At 47.8% G+C, this 19,330-nt stretch overlaps 1 protein-coding gene across 1 annotated transcript; it reads left to right on the plus strand.

Moving 5' to 3' along the window:
* Positions 1-18,119: 18,119 nt before the first annotated feature.
* Positions 18,120-19,055, plus strand: LOC119943805 (olfactory receptor 52M1-like). The gene has a single exon (XM_038764978.1). The coding sequence runs from the start codon at positions 18,120-18,122 to the stop codon at positions 19,053-19,055; it is 936 nt and encodes a 311-aa protein (XP_038620906.1).
* The last annotated feature ends 275 nt before the right edge of the window (positions 19,056-19,330 follow it).

The raw sequence follows: 19,330 nt of genomic DNA on the forward strand, positions 1-19,330 counted from the left end.
GGGAGAAGAGAATGCCTAACTAGGAGAAAACAAATTGACTGATTATGAACCAGGAGCCTCCTTCTGACATGAAGCTGCATTTGGCTTCCTCTAGACGGTATGCCCCCTCTCAGGATCACACCTGAAGAGTTTCCAGTCCTTTACCAGTCTCGACTACAGCAGAGAGAGTCAAAAAGAGGCATATCCATTCCATTCCTAGTTTGGGCAGTGGCTAGCAAATGGCAGGCAATCTGCTACAAGTCAAAACTCACCTGGGCTGGGCAGCAGCAGCATGAGAGAAAGTTGAGGGTGGAGACTCAAGTTTGCTGCACGCAAGGAGACAATGGTAAACCACTTCCGTATTTTTACCAATAAAACACCACCAGAATGATTGCAGATGGAGATGGGGTGCTCTGGGAGAGGTGTGGCCATGGAATCACTATGGGTAGGAGACGACTCAACAGCATAAGACAAGACTGTAAGCTCCCTGTGGGCGGGGGACCTATCTACCAACTCTGTTGTACTGTACTCTCCCAAATGCTTAGAACAGTGCTCTGCACACAGTAACTGCTCAATAAATACCACTGATTGATGACTGATTGCCCTTTCACTTCCTTGCCCTGAATGGGTTCACTTTCGCCTTCAAAGCTTCAGTTTCCATGAAGCGTGCCAGGATTAGCCTCCAAGACCCTGGACACTGAAATCTATCCGGGAGCTTTAAGTCCTTATGTGGATGTCTGAACTTTAGATTTATAGGTTTTCAGTGGTTTGAATTCAAAATAGGGCATTTGAGTTAGTGACAGAGCTCTTTTTTACCACATTTTGCTAAGTGCTATGACTTTCTAATGCCTTTGTCTAGTGTCTTATGTCTAATGACTTTCTGTCCTGTCTTTCCCATCAGACTGTCAGTGCCTCCAGGGTGGGGATTGTACCCTTCTGGGCTCCTTATCAAAAGGAAAACTTCTTCACAGAATGAAGGGAGGGAGCAGTCAGAGGAAGGAATGTGTTCCCACAAGAAGCTGTGCAGTCAAAAATATCTGCAGATTCCAGAGGGGTTTGGCTTGATCCATGGACAAACAGACCATAACGGGAGATGAGAGGGAAAGTTAGAAATGTAGAAGGAAACTTTTAGGGTGTTAGAAGTTCCATCCCCAACCCTGGGGATGTCTTCTTGGAACCTGGGGCTCATCTCAGATTGCATTATCTGAGGTCTGTACTTGTTATACACTTACTATGTGCCAAGAACTGTTCTAAGCACTGGGATAGATACAAGCTAATCAGGTTGGACACAGCCCTTGTCCCACATGGGGCTCATAGTCTTAATCCCCATTTTACAGATGAGGTAACTGAAGCCCAGAGAAGTGAACTAGTGTGCCCAAGGTCAGGCAGTAGGCATGTAGTAGAGCCAGGATTAGAACCCAGGTCCTTCTAACTCCCAGGCCCGTGTTCTATTCACTAAACCATGCTGCTTCTCAATAGGCGCTCAGTACAGACCAAAGGAGGACCGGCCATCTCCCCAAGTTCTAATCAATCAGTGGTATTTATTAAGTGTTTATTGTGTGAAGAGCACAGCATTAAAATTTTGGGAGAGTTCAATATAATAATGATTATATTTATTAAGCGCTTACTATGTGCCAAGTACATAAACACAAAATAGGCCCACACTGCCACTTGTCATCTGTGTGACTTTGGGCAAGTCACTTAACTTCTCTGTGCCTCAGTTACCTCATCTGTAAAATGGGATGAAGACTGTGCGCCTCACATGGGACAGCCCGATCACTTTGTATCCCTCCAGTGCTTAGAACAGTGCTTGGCACATAGTAAATGCTTAACAAATATCATCATTATTATTACTCATTAGATGCCAGAACAGTGCTCATCACAAAATAGGTACTCAAGCAATACTGATGATGATGATGCTGATGATAATGATGTGTCAACTATGCACTTGGGTCCCTAAGCACTTCGATACTCATCCAATCCCTAGTCAACAGGACATATGTACATATCCTAATATTCTGTTGCCTACCTGAAATTTATTTTACTGTCTCACTCTCCCAATAGATTTTTTTGAGGCAGGGATGGTGTCTACTGCTCTAGACTGTAAACTCTAGTCTGTAAGCTCATTGTAGGCAGGGAATGTGACTGTTTATTGTTATATTGTGCTCTCAAGAGCTTAGTACAGTGCTTTGCACACAATAACCACTCAATAAATATGATTGAATGAATGAATGAATGCCTCTCACCCCCTAATTGCGGAAGTTCCTCAAGGCTCTGTTCTGGGTCCCCATCTATTCTCCATCTACACCCACTCCCTTTAGAACTCATTCACTCCCATGGCTTCAACTTTCAACTCCATGCAGATGATTCCCAAATCTACCTCTCCAGCCCTTATCTCTCTTACTTTCTCTGTAAGTCCTCTGACTCCCAAGCCTGTGTTCCTTCCACTAGACCATGCTGCTTCTATTACTAGGAGGGTGTCAGGGAGCAGGCGGAGCAAAAGGGGACACTATTACAGATGTGCAGGGGTGCCCGGCAGGAAGTAACATGACCTAAGGAAGCAGCATGGCCTAGTGGATAGAGTAGGGGCCTTGGAGACAGAAGGAACTGGGTTCTAATCCCACCTCCGACACTTGTCTGCTATGGGATGTTGGGCAAGCCACTTCACTTCTCTGTGCCTCAGTTACCTCATCTATAAAATGGGGATTAAGACTGTGAGCCCCATGTGGAACATGGACTATGTCCAATCTAATCAACTTGTATCTTCTCCAGCACTTAGTGCAGTGCCTGGTACAAAGTAAGTGTTTAACAAATACCAAAAATAAAGAAAGAAATAAAGAAGGATGGGCGGAAGAGGGTAGTTCTGTTGAGGCCAACTGTGATTTTCCAGTCAGGCCTTTCCCTCACTCACAAAGTCATCAGCCCTTTCCACAGAGACATACAGGGTCCTGAACACTGAGAAACAAGGCCCTGGAAGCCTGGGAAATAGGCCCCATCCAGTTGGCTGGAACCTAAAGGAAATCAGGCAATGAGCCTATTGTAAATTAGGCAGCAGGCCTGCTAAAAATCATTCCTGATTCTCCCCATTGTGCCTCGGCTAAGAACTCCCCGTCTAAGATCCAATGAGGGGAAACCTTCTCCTGACCCCTCCTGAATCTCCATCTCCACCTCTGGCCTCTCCCCTGCTCCACAATCTCATATTTCCTCTTGCTCCTTGGATGACCAGCTGGCATTTGAAAATCAGGATGTCTAATACTAAACTCTTCATCTCCAGTTCTACCTTCACAACAACCCTAGAATCTGCCCTTTCCTCTCCATCCAAACTGCTGCCACACTGATCCAGGCACTTATAGAATCCTGCCTTGATTCCTGGATCAGCCTCCTCACTGACCTCCCGGCCTCCTGTCTCTCCCCATTCTATTCCCTACTTCACTCAGTTGCCCAGATCATTTTTCTTAAAAAAAAAAAAATTAATCCACATATCCCCATTCTTCAAGAGCCTCCAGTGATTAATTGATCTCTCATTTTCCTCCTAACTTTCCCATCACATTTAACAAATAACCATCGTCTTAGTCCCAAAAGTCATAACATTATAAGAAACAGTGTGGCCTAGTGGAAAGAGCACAGGCTTTGGATTCAGAGGTCATGGGTTCAAATCCCAACTCTGCCAATTCAGCTGTGTGACTTTGGACCAGTCACTTAACTTCCCTATGCCTCAGTTACTTCATTTGTAAAATGGGGATTAAGCCCATCCGTGAGCCCTCCATGGGACAACCTGATCACCTTGTAACGTTCCCAGCACTTAGAACGGTGCTTTGCACATAGTAAGCTCTTCATAAATGCCATCATCATTATTATTATTAGTGGAAAGAGCACAGGAGTGAGAGTCATGAGACTTTGTTCTAAACTCAGCTCTGCTGTGTGACCTTGGGCAAGTCATTTAACTTCACTGTACCTCAGTTTTCTCATCTGTAAAATGAGAATTACTCATTCTCCCTCCCTCTTAGATTGTGAGCCCCTTGTGAGCCCGGTGTCTAGAATAGTAGTAATAGCATTTGTTAAGCACTTATGGTGTGCAGAACACTGTTCTAAGTACTGGGAAAATACACATGTGGGAATTAGATACGATCTCTGTCCCTAAGTGGGGTTCATAATCTTCAAATGAAAAGAGGGAGAGCAGGCTGGTGACAGAAACATCAGAAGAGATGAAACAAAACACGAAAACAACATGCCCCGGGCCATCCAAGGTTTAAACCCATACAGGCAGCCCTTAGTGTGCAGGGCACGCTGGGAGCAGAGCCCAAAAACTGCAGTGGAGAGACAGCAGAGCCAGAGGATACCTGGTTCCTCTCCCTCCCACTTAGACTATGAGTCCCATGTGGGAGCTGTTTATATTGTATTTACCCCAGCATTTCCCCTCTCAGAGTCACACCTATTATTCCTAAATTCATTCATTCAATCGTATTTATTGAGCGCTTACTGTGTGCAGAGCACTGTACTAAGCACTTGGGAAGTACAAGTTGGCGACATATAGAGACAGTCCCTACCCAACAACGGGCTCACAGTCTAGAAGGGGGAGACAGACAACAAAACAAAACGTGATCAGAATAAATAGAAATAGAACTAGAGGCACATCATTAACAAGATAAATAGAATAGTAAACATGTACAAGTAAAATAGAGTAATAAATCAGTACAAACATATATACTGTTGCAGCGTGGCAGCGTGGCTCAGTGGAAAGAGCCCGGGCTTTGGAGTCAGAGGTCATGGGTTCGAATCCCGGCTCCGCCACATGTCTGCTGTGTGATCTTGGGCAAGGCATTTAACTTCTCTGAGCCTCAGTTCCCTCATCTGTAAAATGGGGATGAAGACTGTGAGCCCCACGTGGGGCAACCTGATCACCCTGTATCCTGCCCAGCGCTTAGAACAGTGCTTTGCACATAGTAAGCGCTTAACAAATGCCAATTATTATTATTATTATTATATACAGGTTCTGTGGGGAGGTAGGGCGGTGGGGTTGGGGAGGAGGAGAGGAAAAAGGAGGCTCAGTCTGGGAAGGTGTCTTGGAGGAGGTGAGCTCTCAGTAGGACTTTGAAGGGAGGAAGAGAGCTAGCTGGGTGGATGTGCGGAGGGAGGGCATTCCAGGCCAGGGAGAGGACATGGGCCGGGGGTTGATGGCAGGACAGGAAAGAACGAGGTACAGTGAGGAGGTTAGCAGTGGAGGAGTGGAGGGTGCAGGCTGGGCTGTAGAAAGAGAGAAGGTGCTAAATGCTATGATGAGTATGAGTAACCCAAATGTTTAAAGTGATGCAGAAGTGCTGAAGTGGCTGTTTGAGGTAGGGATAGTAATAATAATAATAATAATGGTGGTATTTGTTAAGCGCTTACTATGTGCCAGCCACTGTACTAAGCGCTGGTGTAGATACAAGCAAATCAGGTTGGACATAATCCCTGTCCCACATGGGGCTCACAGTAGCAATTTCCATTTTACAGATGACGTAACTGAGGAACAGAGAAGTCATGTGACTTGCCCAAGGTCATGCAGCAGACAAGTGGCATAGCAGGGATAATAATTTTGATATGTGTTAAGTACTTAAACTTCCAAGTGAGACTTTCTCTTAATTTTCCTATCTCCAACCCACTGATTACTCCTTTCTCTGCATGATACTCCCTCACGTTTCACATAACAACAACAATAATAATAATAATAATAAGTAGGAGGGAGAACAGGTATTGAATCTTTATTTTGAAGGTGAAGGAGCTAAGGCACAGAGAAGTTAAGTGACTTGCCAAAGGTTACACAACAGGCAAGTGGCAGAGCCTGGATTAGAACCCAGGTCCTCTGATTCTCAGGCCCATGCTCTTTCCACTAGGCTACACTACTTCTCCAGGGATGCAGGGTGGGAAGATGAAAGATTATCAGGGAAGTGTCTCCTGGAGGGGATGTGATTTCACAAAAGCTTTGAAGATGGGGCAATTAGTGATTTATTAAATGTGAAGAAGGAGGAGGCTCCAAGAAGAAGGGAGGGTGTGAACAAGGGGTGGCAATGGGAGAGGCAGGAATGAGACACAGTGAGTATTTTGGTTTCAGAGGAGAGAAGTGGGTGAGCTAGAATGAAATGGAAGATGAGTGAGAAAAAGGAGGTGGAAAGAGCTGATTGGGGGGTAATATTCCACAATCGACCCCCACTTTCTCTCCACCCTATTTCAAGATATCACTATCTCTGTACTGGATTTCTGCATCTGATTGGACTCCCCTCTAGCCTCTGCCTTTGCCCTCTGCAATCTGTCCTATGTAGAGCTACATAGATCATCTTTTTTAAATGCTATTCAGAACACAGCATGGCCTAGTGGATACAGAATGGGCCTGGGAGTCAGAAGGTTGTGGGTTCTAATTGTAGCTCTGCCACTTGCCTGCTGTGGAACCTTGGGCAAGTTACTTAACTTCTCTGTGACTTGGCTCCCTCATCTGTAAAATGGGTATTAAGACTGTGAGCCCTATGTGGGACAGGGACTGTATCCAACCCAATTATCTTATATCTACCCCAGTTTTTAGAACAGTGCCTGGCACATAGTAAGCACTTAACGAAAACTATTATTATTATTAATAATAATAATAACAATAATAACAGTCTTTGTTAAGTGCTTACTATGTGAAAAGCACTGTTCTAAGCACTGGAGGAGATACAAGGTGATCAGGTTTTCCCACGTGGGGCACACAGTTTTAATACTCATTTTACAGATGAAGTACTGAGACACAGAGAAATTAAGTGACTTGCCCAAGGTCACACAGCTGAAAAGTGGCAGTGCCAGGATTTGAACCCATGACCTCTGATTCCCCAAACCCACGTTCTTTCCACTGAGTGACACTGTTTCCCCTCCAATACACCACTCCCCTCCTCCTGATCCTCCATTTCTCTATACAACAAACAATTCCTAACCATTGGCTCTCCACCTGTTGTCCCGACCACCTATCCATCCATTCTTGTCTGCCACTCGACCCCAGCTTGCATTCTTCACTCTTCCCAAACTAACCTTCCAAGAGAGCCTTTCTCAATCCATTTTTCTATCTCCAACCCATTTATCATCACTGCCTCTGAATGGTACTCCCTCCCACTTCAGATAATAATAATGATAATGATAATAATGATATTTGTTAAGCACTATACTAAGCACTGGGGTAGGTACAATCAGGTTGAAAACATTCCCCTGCCTCAAAAGTGCTCAAGTCCTTTTGGGCAAAAGAACAGGTATTTGAATCCCTATTTTGTAGATGAGGAAATTGAGGCACAGAGAAGTTAAAAGTCACACAACAGGAAAGTGGCAGAGCTAAGATTAGAATCCAGTTCTCTGGCTCTCAGACCCATGCCTTTTCACTATGAAACTATCGCCCTCCACATTTTCAAAGCTGCTAAAGACACCTCCAATCCCAGGAAGCCTTCCCTGATTATTTCCCCACCTACCAGGGCATTTTCCCCAATCAGTCACCTCAGTTCTCCCATGCACCAGGATGGTCCAGGGCAACAACAAAAGCAAGGCAAAAGCAAAAACTGAACCAACCAACAGCTGTACCTGGATCAAAGGACCACCTGATAAAATATAGTTCTAAACTACATACTTTGCCCCTTGGAAACTTTCCTAAATCCCACAGTTTAGGGGTCTGAAAAAGGAATCTCAGCGCAGCCAGTGCAAGATCCGTTCTCTTCTCTGCCACGTGCTGCCAAGTCCATGGGATTTTTCCAATGCCTAGCAGTTTGGGGAGTCTAGCAACCACAACCAGCATCAATCAAGAGCCTGAGATTACCATCTCCCTTCTCTTTAATCCCTTCTGTGCTCCCAGCCCCAGATCCACCTCCTGAATTTGTGTTGGCTAATGGAATAGAGAAACACTGTGGCCTACTGGAAGTCAGAGGTCCTGGGTTTTCTATTTTGTGACCTTGGGCAAGTCATTTAACTTCTCTGGGCCTCAGTTCTCTCAACTGCAAAATGGGTATTTGTTACCTGTTCTCCTTCCTACTAAGACTGGTAAGTGGTGGAGCTGGGATTAGAAACCAGGACCTCTGACTCCCTGACCTGTGCTCTTTCCACTAGACCAGACTGCTTCTCATGAAAAACCCAATAGCAACCATAGAGTATATATTAGTATTATAGTTACTCTATATTATTATACTACATTATGTTATTCTATCACATACTATATGATTGTAGTAGGTGTAGTTATTCTCTGTATGACCAAACAGAACTGGAAAATGGCAGAACCAAGACTAGAAGACCCCTCTGCTTCCTAAAGTTCAGACTCCACTAGACCCCAGTACTTTAAAAAGCCAAATGACATGAGCAGTTATTTCTGAAGAAGGTGATTCTTGCTACTGTGAAAGGAGAGGTTTAAAGGGGAGAGGCTGGAGACTGGAAGAGAGCAGTCAGGAGCAGCCAAAAATAACAATAATAATAATAATTAAATGCTTACACTGTGCTAAGTCCTGGGGTAGATTCAGGATAATCAGACTGGACACAGTCTCTAAGTCACACAAGGCTCACAGTCTAAGGGGGAGGGAAAACAGGTATTGAATCCTCAGATCAATCAATCAATCATATTTATTGAGCGCTTACTGTGTGCAGAGCACTGTACTAAGCGCTTGGGAAGTACAAGATGGCAGCATATAGAGACAGTCCCTACCCAACAGTGGGCTCACAGTCTAAAAGGGGGAGACAGAGAACAAAACCAAACACACTAACAAAATAGAATAAATAGAATAGATATGTACAAGTAAAATAAATAAATAAATAAATAAATAAATAAATAAATAAATAAATAGAGTAATAAATATGTACAAACATATATACATATATACAGGTGCTGTGGGGAGGGGAAGGAGGTAAAATGGGGGGATGGAGAGGGTGACGAGGGGGAGAGGAAGGAAGGGGCTCAGTCTGGGAAGGCCTCCTGGAGGAGGTGAGCTCTCAGTAGGGCTTTGAAGGGAGGAAGAGAGCTAGCTTGGCAGAGGGGCAGAGGGAGGGCATTCCAGGCCCGGGGGATGACGTGGGCCGGGGGTCGATGGCGGGACAGGCGAGAATGAGGCGCGGTGAGGAGATTAGCGGCAGAGGAGCGGAGGGTGCGGGGTGGGCTGGAGAAGGAGAGAAGGGAGGTGAGGTAGGAGGGGGAAAGATGATGGAGAGCCTTGAAGCCGAGGGTGAGGAGTTTCTGCCTGCTGCGCAGATTGATTGGTAGCCACTGGAGATTTTTGAGGAGGGGAGTGACATGCCCAGAGCGTTTCTGGACAAAGAAAATCCGGGCAGCAGCATGAAGTATGGGGCAGCAGCTTGAAGTATGGGGCAGCAGGAACTGAGGTCCACAGAAGTTAAGTTACTTGCCCCAGGTCACACAGCAGGCAAGTTTGGCCCAGACTTGACGTGAACTGGAGAAATAAGGGGCAGGAACTGAGCTGAGCTGATAGGGGTGTCAGGCAGAGGCATCCCAACCCAAGTCAGAGACAGGGAAGTCAAACCCAGTTCCACCAGCTGCGGCCTCCCAGTGGGGCAGATTGAAGACAGGGCCACATGATGCTTTCAAAAAGGGACCGTATTTCCTGGCACACTATGGGACAAAAGGTGGAGTTCTCACGGGGCAGACTGGCCAGTGGAATAAGCTGGTGCAGGGGAGGAGGTGGCAGGAAAAGGAGAACAACTGCAGGATCGTCTCAGGGTGAAGATGTGAGGGTAAGAGATAAAGTAAACCATCCGCCCTCACTGTGGCCACATCCAGACACGATGACCCCTCTCCAATCAATCATATTTATTGAATGCTGACTGTGTGCAGAGCACTGTACTAAACACTTGGGAAAGTACAATATAACAATAAACAGATATGCCGTCCTGTTCGGGTGAGCCATGTGCAACTAATCAATCAATGGTATTTATTGAGTGTAGAGCACTAGCCACTTGGGAGAGCTCAAGCAGAGAGAAGAAGCATGGCATAGTGGATAGAGCACAGGCCTGGGAGTCAGAAGGTCCTGGGTTCTAATTCTGCTTCCTCCACTTGTCTGCTGTGTGACCTTGGGCAAGTCACTTCACTTCTCTGAGCCTCAGTTACCTCATTTGTAAAAACAAGAATTGAGACAGTGAGCACCACGTGGGACAGGGACTGTGTCCAACATGATTACTTTGGATCCACCCCAGCACTTAGTACAGTGCCTTGCATATAATAAACACAGTGCTTGGCACATAGTAAGCACTTAACAAATACCATTATTATTAATATTATTAATAATAATTAATTATTATTATTAGAAAAGCAGCATGGCTCAGTGGAAAGAGCACGGGCTTGGGAATCAGAGGTAATGGGTTCAAATCCCGCCTCTGCCACTTAGCTGTGTGACCTTGGGCAAGCCACTTAACTTCTCTGTGCCTCAGTTACCTCATCTGTAAAATGGGGATTGACTGTGAGCCCCACATGGGACAACCTGATCGCCTTGTAACCCCCCAGCGCTTAGAACAGTGCTTTGCACATAATAAGCGCTTAACGAATACCATCATTATTATTATCATTACTTCAAAACAATAGGGTAGGTAGACACAGTCCCTGCCCTCCAAGTTTACAGACTAGAAAGAGTCAGACACTAAAATAAATTACAGATGGATATATGTGTATGTGTGTGTTTCTTTATGTATATATATATATATATATATACACTGGGTATCAGGGATGGGGTGAATATGAATTTGCTTAAGGGGAACAGATGTAATTGTGACTTAGTGGAAAGAGCCCAGGCTTGGGAGTCAGAGGTCGGGGGTTCTAATCCTGACTCTGCCACTGGTCAGCTGTGTGACCTTGGGCAAGTCACTTCACTTCTCTGTGCTCAGTTACCTCATATGTGAAATGGTGATGATGACTGTGAGCCTCACATGGGACAACCTGATTATCTTGTATCTCCCCCAGTGCTTAGAACAGTGCTTGGCACATAGTAAGCTCTTAACAAATACCAACATTATTATTATTATTATTATTATTATTATTATGTGCACAGGTGATGCAAGAGGGAGGGTGGATAGAAAAAATGACAGTTTAGTCAGGGATGGCCTCTTGGAGGGGGTGTGATTTTAGAAGGGCTTTCAAGTTGGAGAGTGGTAGCCTGTCATATGTGGGTTGCGGGGGGCGGGGGGGGGGCATTCAATAGAATGTGGGCTGCCCAGGCAGCCAGCGGGTTGCAGTCGGATGCTGCCCCTGCCATGCCCTAAACCTGCAGGAGGCCCATATGAAGAAGCCAATTTGGCAGGGTTTGAGTTCAGGGAAGGGCACTTTCCCATCCGCAGGACAGCTGTTTCCATGTCTTTCATGTCTTGGTGTTGGGCAACCCATCTGGGCCCCGAGTAACCCCGATATGTGACAACACAAGGTGATTGACAAGGGTTGCCAATTCATTCATTCATTCATTCAATTGTATTTATTGAGCGCTTACTGTATGCAGAGCACTGTACTAAGTGCTTGGGAAGTACAAGTCATCAACATATAGAGACGGTCCCTATCCAACAACGGGCTCACAGTCTAGAAGAGAGTAGCCCTTATGGTAGCCCTTAGTGGCACCTGAGACTTGCCCTGTAAGCAACAGACATATGTTACATTATTCCCGTTCTGAAGGTCACAGAACACAATGACATCATGAGGAATCCCTAAAAGTTTCTACGTGGAAATCCACCAAATCCAAAGACCTCCTCCCATGCCCAAAGCTGTCATGAGCCTCGCCCATAGAGTTCCCAGGGTCTTAGGCACTGCTTCCAGAAGCAGAGGAAGGTGGGCACCAACAGTCAAAACACCAGACACAATGACTGCATCTCGAGCTAAGGCAGCACCGACCAGGGGATGCCAGCCAAAAACCTGACCAAGTCCAGCCCATGTCTACAGTAGCCGCTGGGCAGAAAGATTCTCTGGCAGAGCTCCTCTGTGCCTGTTTCATAAAGCCATTGCCAAGAGAACCTGACACTTGTGCCAAACCAAGCTTTGCTTCTGGCTGAAACTGAAAGCTGAAATCCAGAACTGAATACAAGCCCCATGGGAGGGCCAGGCTAGAGAAACTGACACAAAGCAGGATGTGCTCCTCCTCCCCTCCCCATTGCCCCAACTCACTCCTTCTGCTCTACTCCCAACCCTGCCCCACACCACTTGTGTATATATGTACATATTTATTATTTTATTTATTTTATTCATTTTATTAATGATGTGCATATAGATCTATAATTCTATTTATTCATATTGATGCTGTTGATGCCTGTTTTGATGTTTGTCTCCCCCCATCTAGACTGTGAGCCTGTTGTTGGGCAGGGATTGTCTATGTGTTACTGAATTGTGCTTTTCAAGAGCTTAGTACAGTAAGTACTCAATAATTGAATGAATTGAATGACTGAATAAATGTGAGGGGCATCCACAGGAGACAGTTGGGAGGAAGGAAGAGGTGAGAAACGGTCGAGCAGGCTAGCTGATGGCAAGGAAACCAAGCAACCACCAGACACTGGGACACAGGCTCCCAGCCCCAGAGCATGAACCTGGGCTTGAGTCCGAGCCTGGTGATCCCCAGATGCCACCTAGCTCAGCTCTCCCCATCCCGGAGTTGCCACAGGCCCCCGGGGGCTGGTGGTGCCTTTATCCGATGGTGGGGGCCTGTTATTTGCCCCTGGGGGTCGGGCCCAAGGACTGGTCTACCTTAGGCAGTGCCGCTCAGATCCAGGCTGAGCAGTTATAAAGTCCCCGGGCCAACCCGGTAGACGCCTGCAGCAACTTCAGCCCAGCCCACGGCGGGCCGGCCCGGGGCCCCCTCCCTTTGTGAGTCTGCTCTGGGGGAAGTCGAGGGTCGGGGGGGGGGGCGAGGGTACGGGACCTCCCCAAAAAACCCCTGTTGTAGGCTGACAGGACTCAGGTTCAGATAATCCCCCGCTCCAGCACCTGGTTGGGTGGGCACTGGAAAACCTACAGGCTGAAAGTCCTGTGAGGTGGGAAACTTATGGGGTGGGAGCTCTACGGTGTAATGGATAAAGCTTGGACCTGGGAGTCAGAGGTCATGGGTTCTAATCCCTGCTCCACCACTTGTCAGCTGTGTGATTTGGGCAAGTCACTTAACTTCGCTGAGCCTCAGTTACCTCATCTGTAAAATGGGGATGAAAACTGTGAGCCCCACGTGGGACACCTTGTAACCTCCCCAGCACTTAGAGCAGTGCTTTGCACATAGTAAGCGCTTAATAAATGCCATTATCATCATTATTATTATTATTATTATTATTATTACGAGCACTTGGGAGAATACGATATAACAGACTTGGTAGAAAAACAGCATGGCCTAGTGGATAGAGCATGGGCCTGGAAGCCAGAAGGTCCTGGGTTCTGCTCTGCCACTGTCTACAGTATGACAGTGTGAAGGTAAGTCACTTAACTTCTTTGGGTCTCAGTTACCTCATCTGTAAAATGGGGATTAAGACTGTGAACCCCATGTGGGACAGAGACCGTGGTCAACCCAATTTGTTCATATTTACCACAGGTGGCACATAGTAAGCACCTAAAAAATACCACAATTAGTATTATTAGTAATAGACATGTTCCCTTCCCAGATAGAACCAATACAATTTTGTGACAAAGTGAATGTGTGGGTTGAATGAAAGAGATGAGTCGAGCATAATGCCAAGGTTAAGGACTTGTGAGGTAGAGAGAATGGTGATGCCTACAGTACAGTAAGTTTGAGGAGATGGCAAAAATTGAAGCAGGAGGAAAGGTGAGGCTGCAAAGGAGAGAGATCAGGGATGGAGGGGTCGATTTGGGAATTGTCCACACAGTAATGGTAGGTGAAGTACTGGGAGTGAATGCATTTTCCAAAGGAGTGGGTATAGACTGAGAATAGAAGGGGACCCAGTCCTGAGCCTTGAGGGACTCCCACAGTTATATGATGGGAGTCAAAGGGGGAGCCTTAAGAAAGAGGTTGAGAAGGAGCAGCCAGAGACAGAAGGAGAACCAGGAGAGGACAGTGTTGGTGAAGCCAAGTTTGGATAATACTTCCACGAGAAGGGGGCGGTTCACAGTGCTGAAAGCAGTGAAGAAATCAAGGAAAATTAGAGTGAACTAGAAGCCACTGGATTTGGCAGGAGGGAGCTCGTTGGTGACCTTAGAGAGGGACATTTCTGTAGAGTTAAGAGTACAGAAGCCAGATTAAAGGGGGTCAAGGAGAGCCCTAGAGAAGAAGAAGTAGAGGCGAGGAGTGTAGAAAACTTACTCGAGGAGTTTGGAAAGGAATGGAAGGCAGGAGATGGGGCACTAGCTGGAGGGAACCATGGTGTCTAAGGAGGGTTTTTTCAAGTTAGGGGAGACATGACCATCTTTGAAAGAAGTGGGAAAGGAACCAATGGAAAGCAAATGGTTGGCAATTGAGATCAGGTAAGGAAGAAGTGAGAGAGGAAGTGTAAGGTACAGAGGGATAGGGTCAAGGGGTAGACTTTGAACTGAGGTGGGAGATCTCCTCTTGAGATATTGCTGGGAAGGGTGGGAGAGTCAAAGAGGGAGCTGAAGAGGGAAGGGACTGGAGAGGAGCAGGGAAGATTTTAGGGAGATCACTCCTGATGAGAAATTAGAGCTGGACAAGATAGGTCTGGTGTCTAGATTTCCACCAGTAGCACTCAGGAGCTCATGAACAAAAGCAGATGAAATGTACAATGGAGGTGATCCAGGGCTGTGGGTTAGTGGTACGAGATCTGCGGAGGGAAAGAGAAGTGAGGGAATTAAAGTCTGTTGAGAGGGCAGCGTTGAGGGGAAGAGATGATAGGTTGGTGAGGAGACCAAATGGCTTTGGAAAACTAGAGTCAAAAGACTGAAGGTCTCTTAAGAGGAACAGGACAGATTTGTGGGGAATTGGGGTAGGAGGGAGAGGAGGCAGTGAGGAGGAGGAGATAGAGGAATTTCAGAATTGGTAAGGGTAGAGATTTTACAGTGACTAGACATGATGAGACTAAGTGCATTAACAAAGCTGGTTAGTCGGTGAGGTGGAGCAGAAAGCAATGGAGTTAAGGAGGGAAAGGAAGCAAGCTGCAGGAAGGTCATTGGGAATATTCAACATGAATACTGAAGTCCCTGAGGATCAGTGTAGGGATGGAGAAAGACAGAATGAATGTGAGAAAAGGATGAAAATGAGTCATAAATTTGGAGGTGGGGCTTGGGGTGCAGTAGATGGCAGTGACTAGTAACTGGCATGGGAGGACGATAAGGGCTTCAGAGGAAGAGGAGAGGATGTGGGGGAGATATGGTGTGGAAACAGCTTTGGTGGGCAAGAAAGCCAACTCTTTCCCCCTTCTGAGGGAGTCTTGGGGAGTGGGAGATGAGGCCCCCTCTAGAGAGGGCAGTGGGGAGACAGTGTCACCTGGGGAGAGCCAGGTTTCAGTGACAAAGAGGAGAAGCAGTGATTGGGTCAGGAACAGCTAAAGGATTAAGGGAAGCTTCTCTATGATGGAGCAGGAACTTCACAGGCTGCACTTGGCTGAGGCTGTGGGGTGGGGTTCAGAGGGGAGTGATCTGAGGAGAGCTGGAGCAGGGATGAAGCATGGTGCAGTGAAGAGAACACGAGCCTGGGAGTCAGAAGGTCATGGTTTCTAATCCTGATTCCTCCACTCGTCTGCTTTGTGGCCTTGAGCAAGTCACTTCATTTCTCTGTCTTTACTTCATTTGTAAAATGGGGATGAAGACCGTGAGTCCTACGCAGCACAGGGACTGTGTCCAACCTGCTTTGCTCGTATTCACCCTGTGCTTAGTACAGCACCTGGCACATAGTAAGTGCTCAATAAATACCATAATTATTATTACTACTATAAAGGGGGTGCTGAGAGAGAGAAAAGAATGGGATGATCAGAGGGAGGGGACTCAGAGGTGATGGAGAGGTCGGGGCATTTAAGAAAGTCTGGAGCATTGGCAACGTAATCTGGAGTATCCGGCCATTAGCCCCCAGCCTCCTGCCCCCATCTCTCTGTCCCAAGTCCCTAGCCCCCAACCCTTTGCCCCTAACATCCTGTCACTTGCCTGCCAGAGTCCTGGAGTACCTCAGGCCTTGCAGCTGGCCCCAGCCGGCCTGCTACTTCCTACTTGCTCCCTCACTGAGGGCCCTTCGCCATTCCTGTACCTCCTTCGAGTAGACATGTGTGTGTGTTTGTGTTTTTTCTTCTTCCTTTTTTTCTCGCTCTCTCCTCTCCCAAGCAGACAGCATCCCCTCAGCTCTGTCTGAAAAACAGCCTGGAATCCAGAGATGAGATGGTCCAGCCACCACCACCTCCAGCCTTTCTCTCTGCCTCCACTTCCACCTTCCCGGCTCCAGCACTACAGGCCCCAGCAGGGCTGCAAGCAAGGCCATCTCAGGCACAACCCGGGCTGCAGACAGGGCAGGTTTCAGCCCAGGGGTGCAAATCCAAAGAGAGACACAAGGCCCAGCAATGAGGAGAGGTTTGGAGTGTCCTGAAATCGGTCTAGCTCCCTGCCTCCAGGCAGCTGATTGACTAACACACTCAGGACAGTCAGTCAGTCAATCATATTTATTCATCATGTACTGTGTGCAGAGCACTGTAATAAGCATTTGGAGAATATGATATAACAATGTAACAGACACATTCCCTGCCCACAGTGAGTTTCCAGTCTAGAAGGGGAGGGAGATCCACACTCTCCCTGCCATCTCTTCTAGGGTTTTTTGGCTTCAATTCCCATCTTCCTGATGACTAACAGGCCCCTCTCCCACTTCAGCCTCAGACCATTGTCTCCAATTCAGGGTTCTGTGGCATGGAAAATAGTCTCTCTGAATTCCTCCCACTAATCTGTAGGCTCCTTGCGGGCAGGGATCATGTCTACTAATTCTATTGCTTTGTTCTCTCCCAGGCACTTAGAACAGTGCTCAGCACACAGTAAGCGCTCAATAAATACCACTGACTGATTCTTCCCACATAAAATCCTTCAAAACGTTCAAGTGACAAAGGTTGCCACTTTCTTCCTCTCCAGTCCTTCCCAACCTCAGTCTTTTCTGTGCTGCATATAGTAAGCACTCAATAAACATTGATTCATTGATTGATTCTCCCTCCAATTAAACAATCCTAACCCCTTTTCCACACTTTTTTCATTTTGGTTGCCTTCTCTGGCCTCTCCTCAGGGTCATCAATTCAAGGGCCACCAAGGCTAGGATGAGGATCCCCATCCCACACTGGGCTCACACTAGCCATAGTGGGGCTAGCTGGAGCCAAGTGTGGGGCCGTGGAAGGACAGGAAACAGAACAGGAATGGGGCTGGAAACGTTGGAGTGACTTGGGCCAAACTGGGGCTCTCTTAGAACCCCTCTCGAGAGAGAGAGAGGGTGTGTTCTCCAGAGAGCTCTTCAGTTAGGAAGGAAGTGTTCTGGGCATGAGAAGGGAGAGCAGCCCCCTAAACTGAAAACTTCTCCTCTAAGTTCTAAGATTTTTTTCAATGATATTTGTTAAGGGCTTACTATGTGCCAGGCACTGTACTAAGCATTGGAATAGATTCAAGATAATCTTCTTCTTCATGGTATTTGTTAAGCGCTTACTATGTGCCAAGCACTGAATTAAATGCTGGGGTAGACACAAGCTAATCAGGTTGGAAACAGTCCTTATACCACACAGAGCTCACAGTCTTCATCTTCATTTTACAGATGAGGTAACTGAGGCACAGAGAAGTGAAGTCATTTGTCCAAGATCACCCAGCAGACAACTGGCAGAGCTATAATAAGGTTGAACACACAGTCCGTGTTCCACATGGAGCTCACAGTCTTAAGCCCCACTTTACAGATGAGGTAACTGAGGAACAGAGAAATTAAGTGACTTGCCCACAGTCACACAGCAGGTAAGTGGGGGAACCGGGATTAGAACCCAGGACCTCTGATGCCCAAGCCCATGCTCTTTCTACTAGGCCATGCTGCTTCTTATTGTGCGCAGGAATCATGTCTACCAACTCTGTTGTCATATACTAGCCCAAACACTTAGTATGGCACTCTCAATATAGTAAGCGCTCAATAGATACAACTGATTGATAAGGTGAACGACATGGCGGGTAGCCCTTGGGCATTTCCTTCCCATTGGCCATGTTTTCCAGGAGCACGGGAGAGTGAGCTGGCCCAGACTACACTATGCCCGCCTCCCAGAATACTTGCTTCACCCCATCCTCCTTCCTTCTGACGGGCATCCTGGGCCTGGAGGCTCAGCACATCTGGATGGGCATCCCTTTCTGCTCCCTGTTCGTGGCAGCTGTGCTGGGCAACACGACCATCCTGTGGGTGGTGCGGGCAGAGCGGAGCCTGCACCAGCCCATGTTCCTGTTCCTGGCTATGCTGGCGGTCACCGATCTGGTGCTGTCCACCTCCACTGTACCCAGGATGCTGGCCGTCTTCTGGCTCAGCTCCCGGGAGATCGGGCTGGACGCCTGCCTGGCCCAGATGTTCCTCGTCCACTGCTTCGCCACGGTCGAATCTGGCATCTTTGTGGCCATGGCCTTCGATCGCTACGTGGCCATCTGCACACCCCTGCGGCACAGCGCGGTGCTGCCGGCGGCTGTGGTGGCCCGGATGGGGCTGGCGGCCCTCCTACGGGGGGCACTATACATCAGCCCCCTCCCGCTGCTTCTCCGCTGGCAGCTCCCCAGCTATTGGCACCGGGTCATCGCCCACTCCTACTGTGAGCACATAGCCGTGGTGGCTCTGGCCTGCGGCGACCGGCGGCCCAATGATCTCTACGGCATGGCCATCGGCTTCCTGGTCCTCATCCTTGACTCGTTGGCCATTGCCGCCTCCTACGCCCGGATCTTCAGTGCCGTGCGGGGGCTGGCTGCCCCCGAGGCCCGGCGCAAGACAGCAGGGACCTGCACCACCCACATCTGCACCGTCCTAGCCTTCTATGTGCCCATCGTCCTCTCCTCCCTCACCCACCGCTTCGGTCACAATGTCCCGCCCCCCGTCCACATCCTGCTGGCCAACGTCTACCTGCTTGTCCCACCCGTCCTCAACCCCATTGTCTACGCCGTGCGCACCAGGCACCTTCGGGAGACACTGCTCCGCAGGCTGTGCTGAGCGCTCAGAGCTCACAGCCCAGCCCAGGAGTGGGAGTGTGTGACAGGAAGACCTCCCGGTTACTCTCTGGGAGAGGGGGTGCCCTGGGCAGTGGGATGCACACAGTGTACTTCTATACAGAGCTCTCCACTCCCCAATGGGTGCTTAGAGTACTGTTCTGTAGGCAGGCAATGCTCGGTACAGTCCTCTGCACAGGGTAGACACTCTAATAGAGTGCCTTGTGCCCAACAGATCCTCAGAACAGTGCTCAATGGGGCTTAGAGAAGTACTTAGCA

Source organism: Tachyglossus aculeatus, chromosome 2 (genome assembly GCF_015852505.1).
Source record: "Tachyglossus aculeatus isolate mTacAcu1 chromosome 2, mTacAcu1.pri, whole genome shotgun sequence".
NCBI lineage: Eukaryota > Metazoa > Chordata > Mammalia > Monotremata > Tachyglossidae > Tachyglossus > Tachyglossus aculeatus.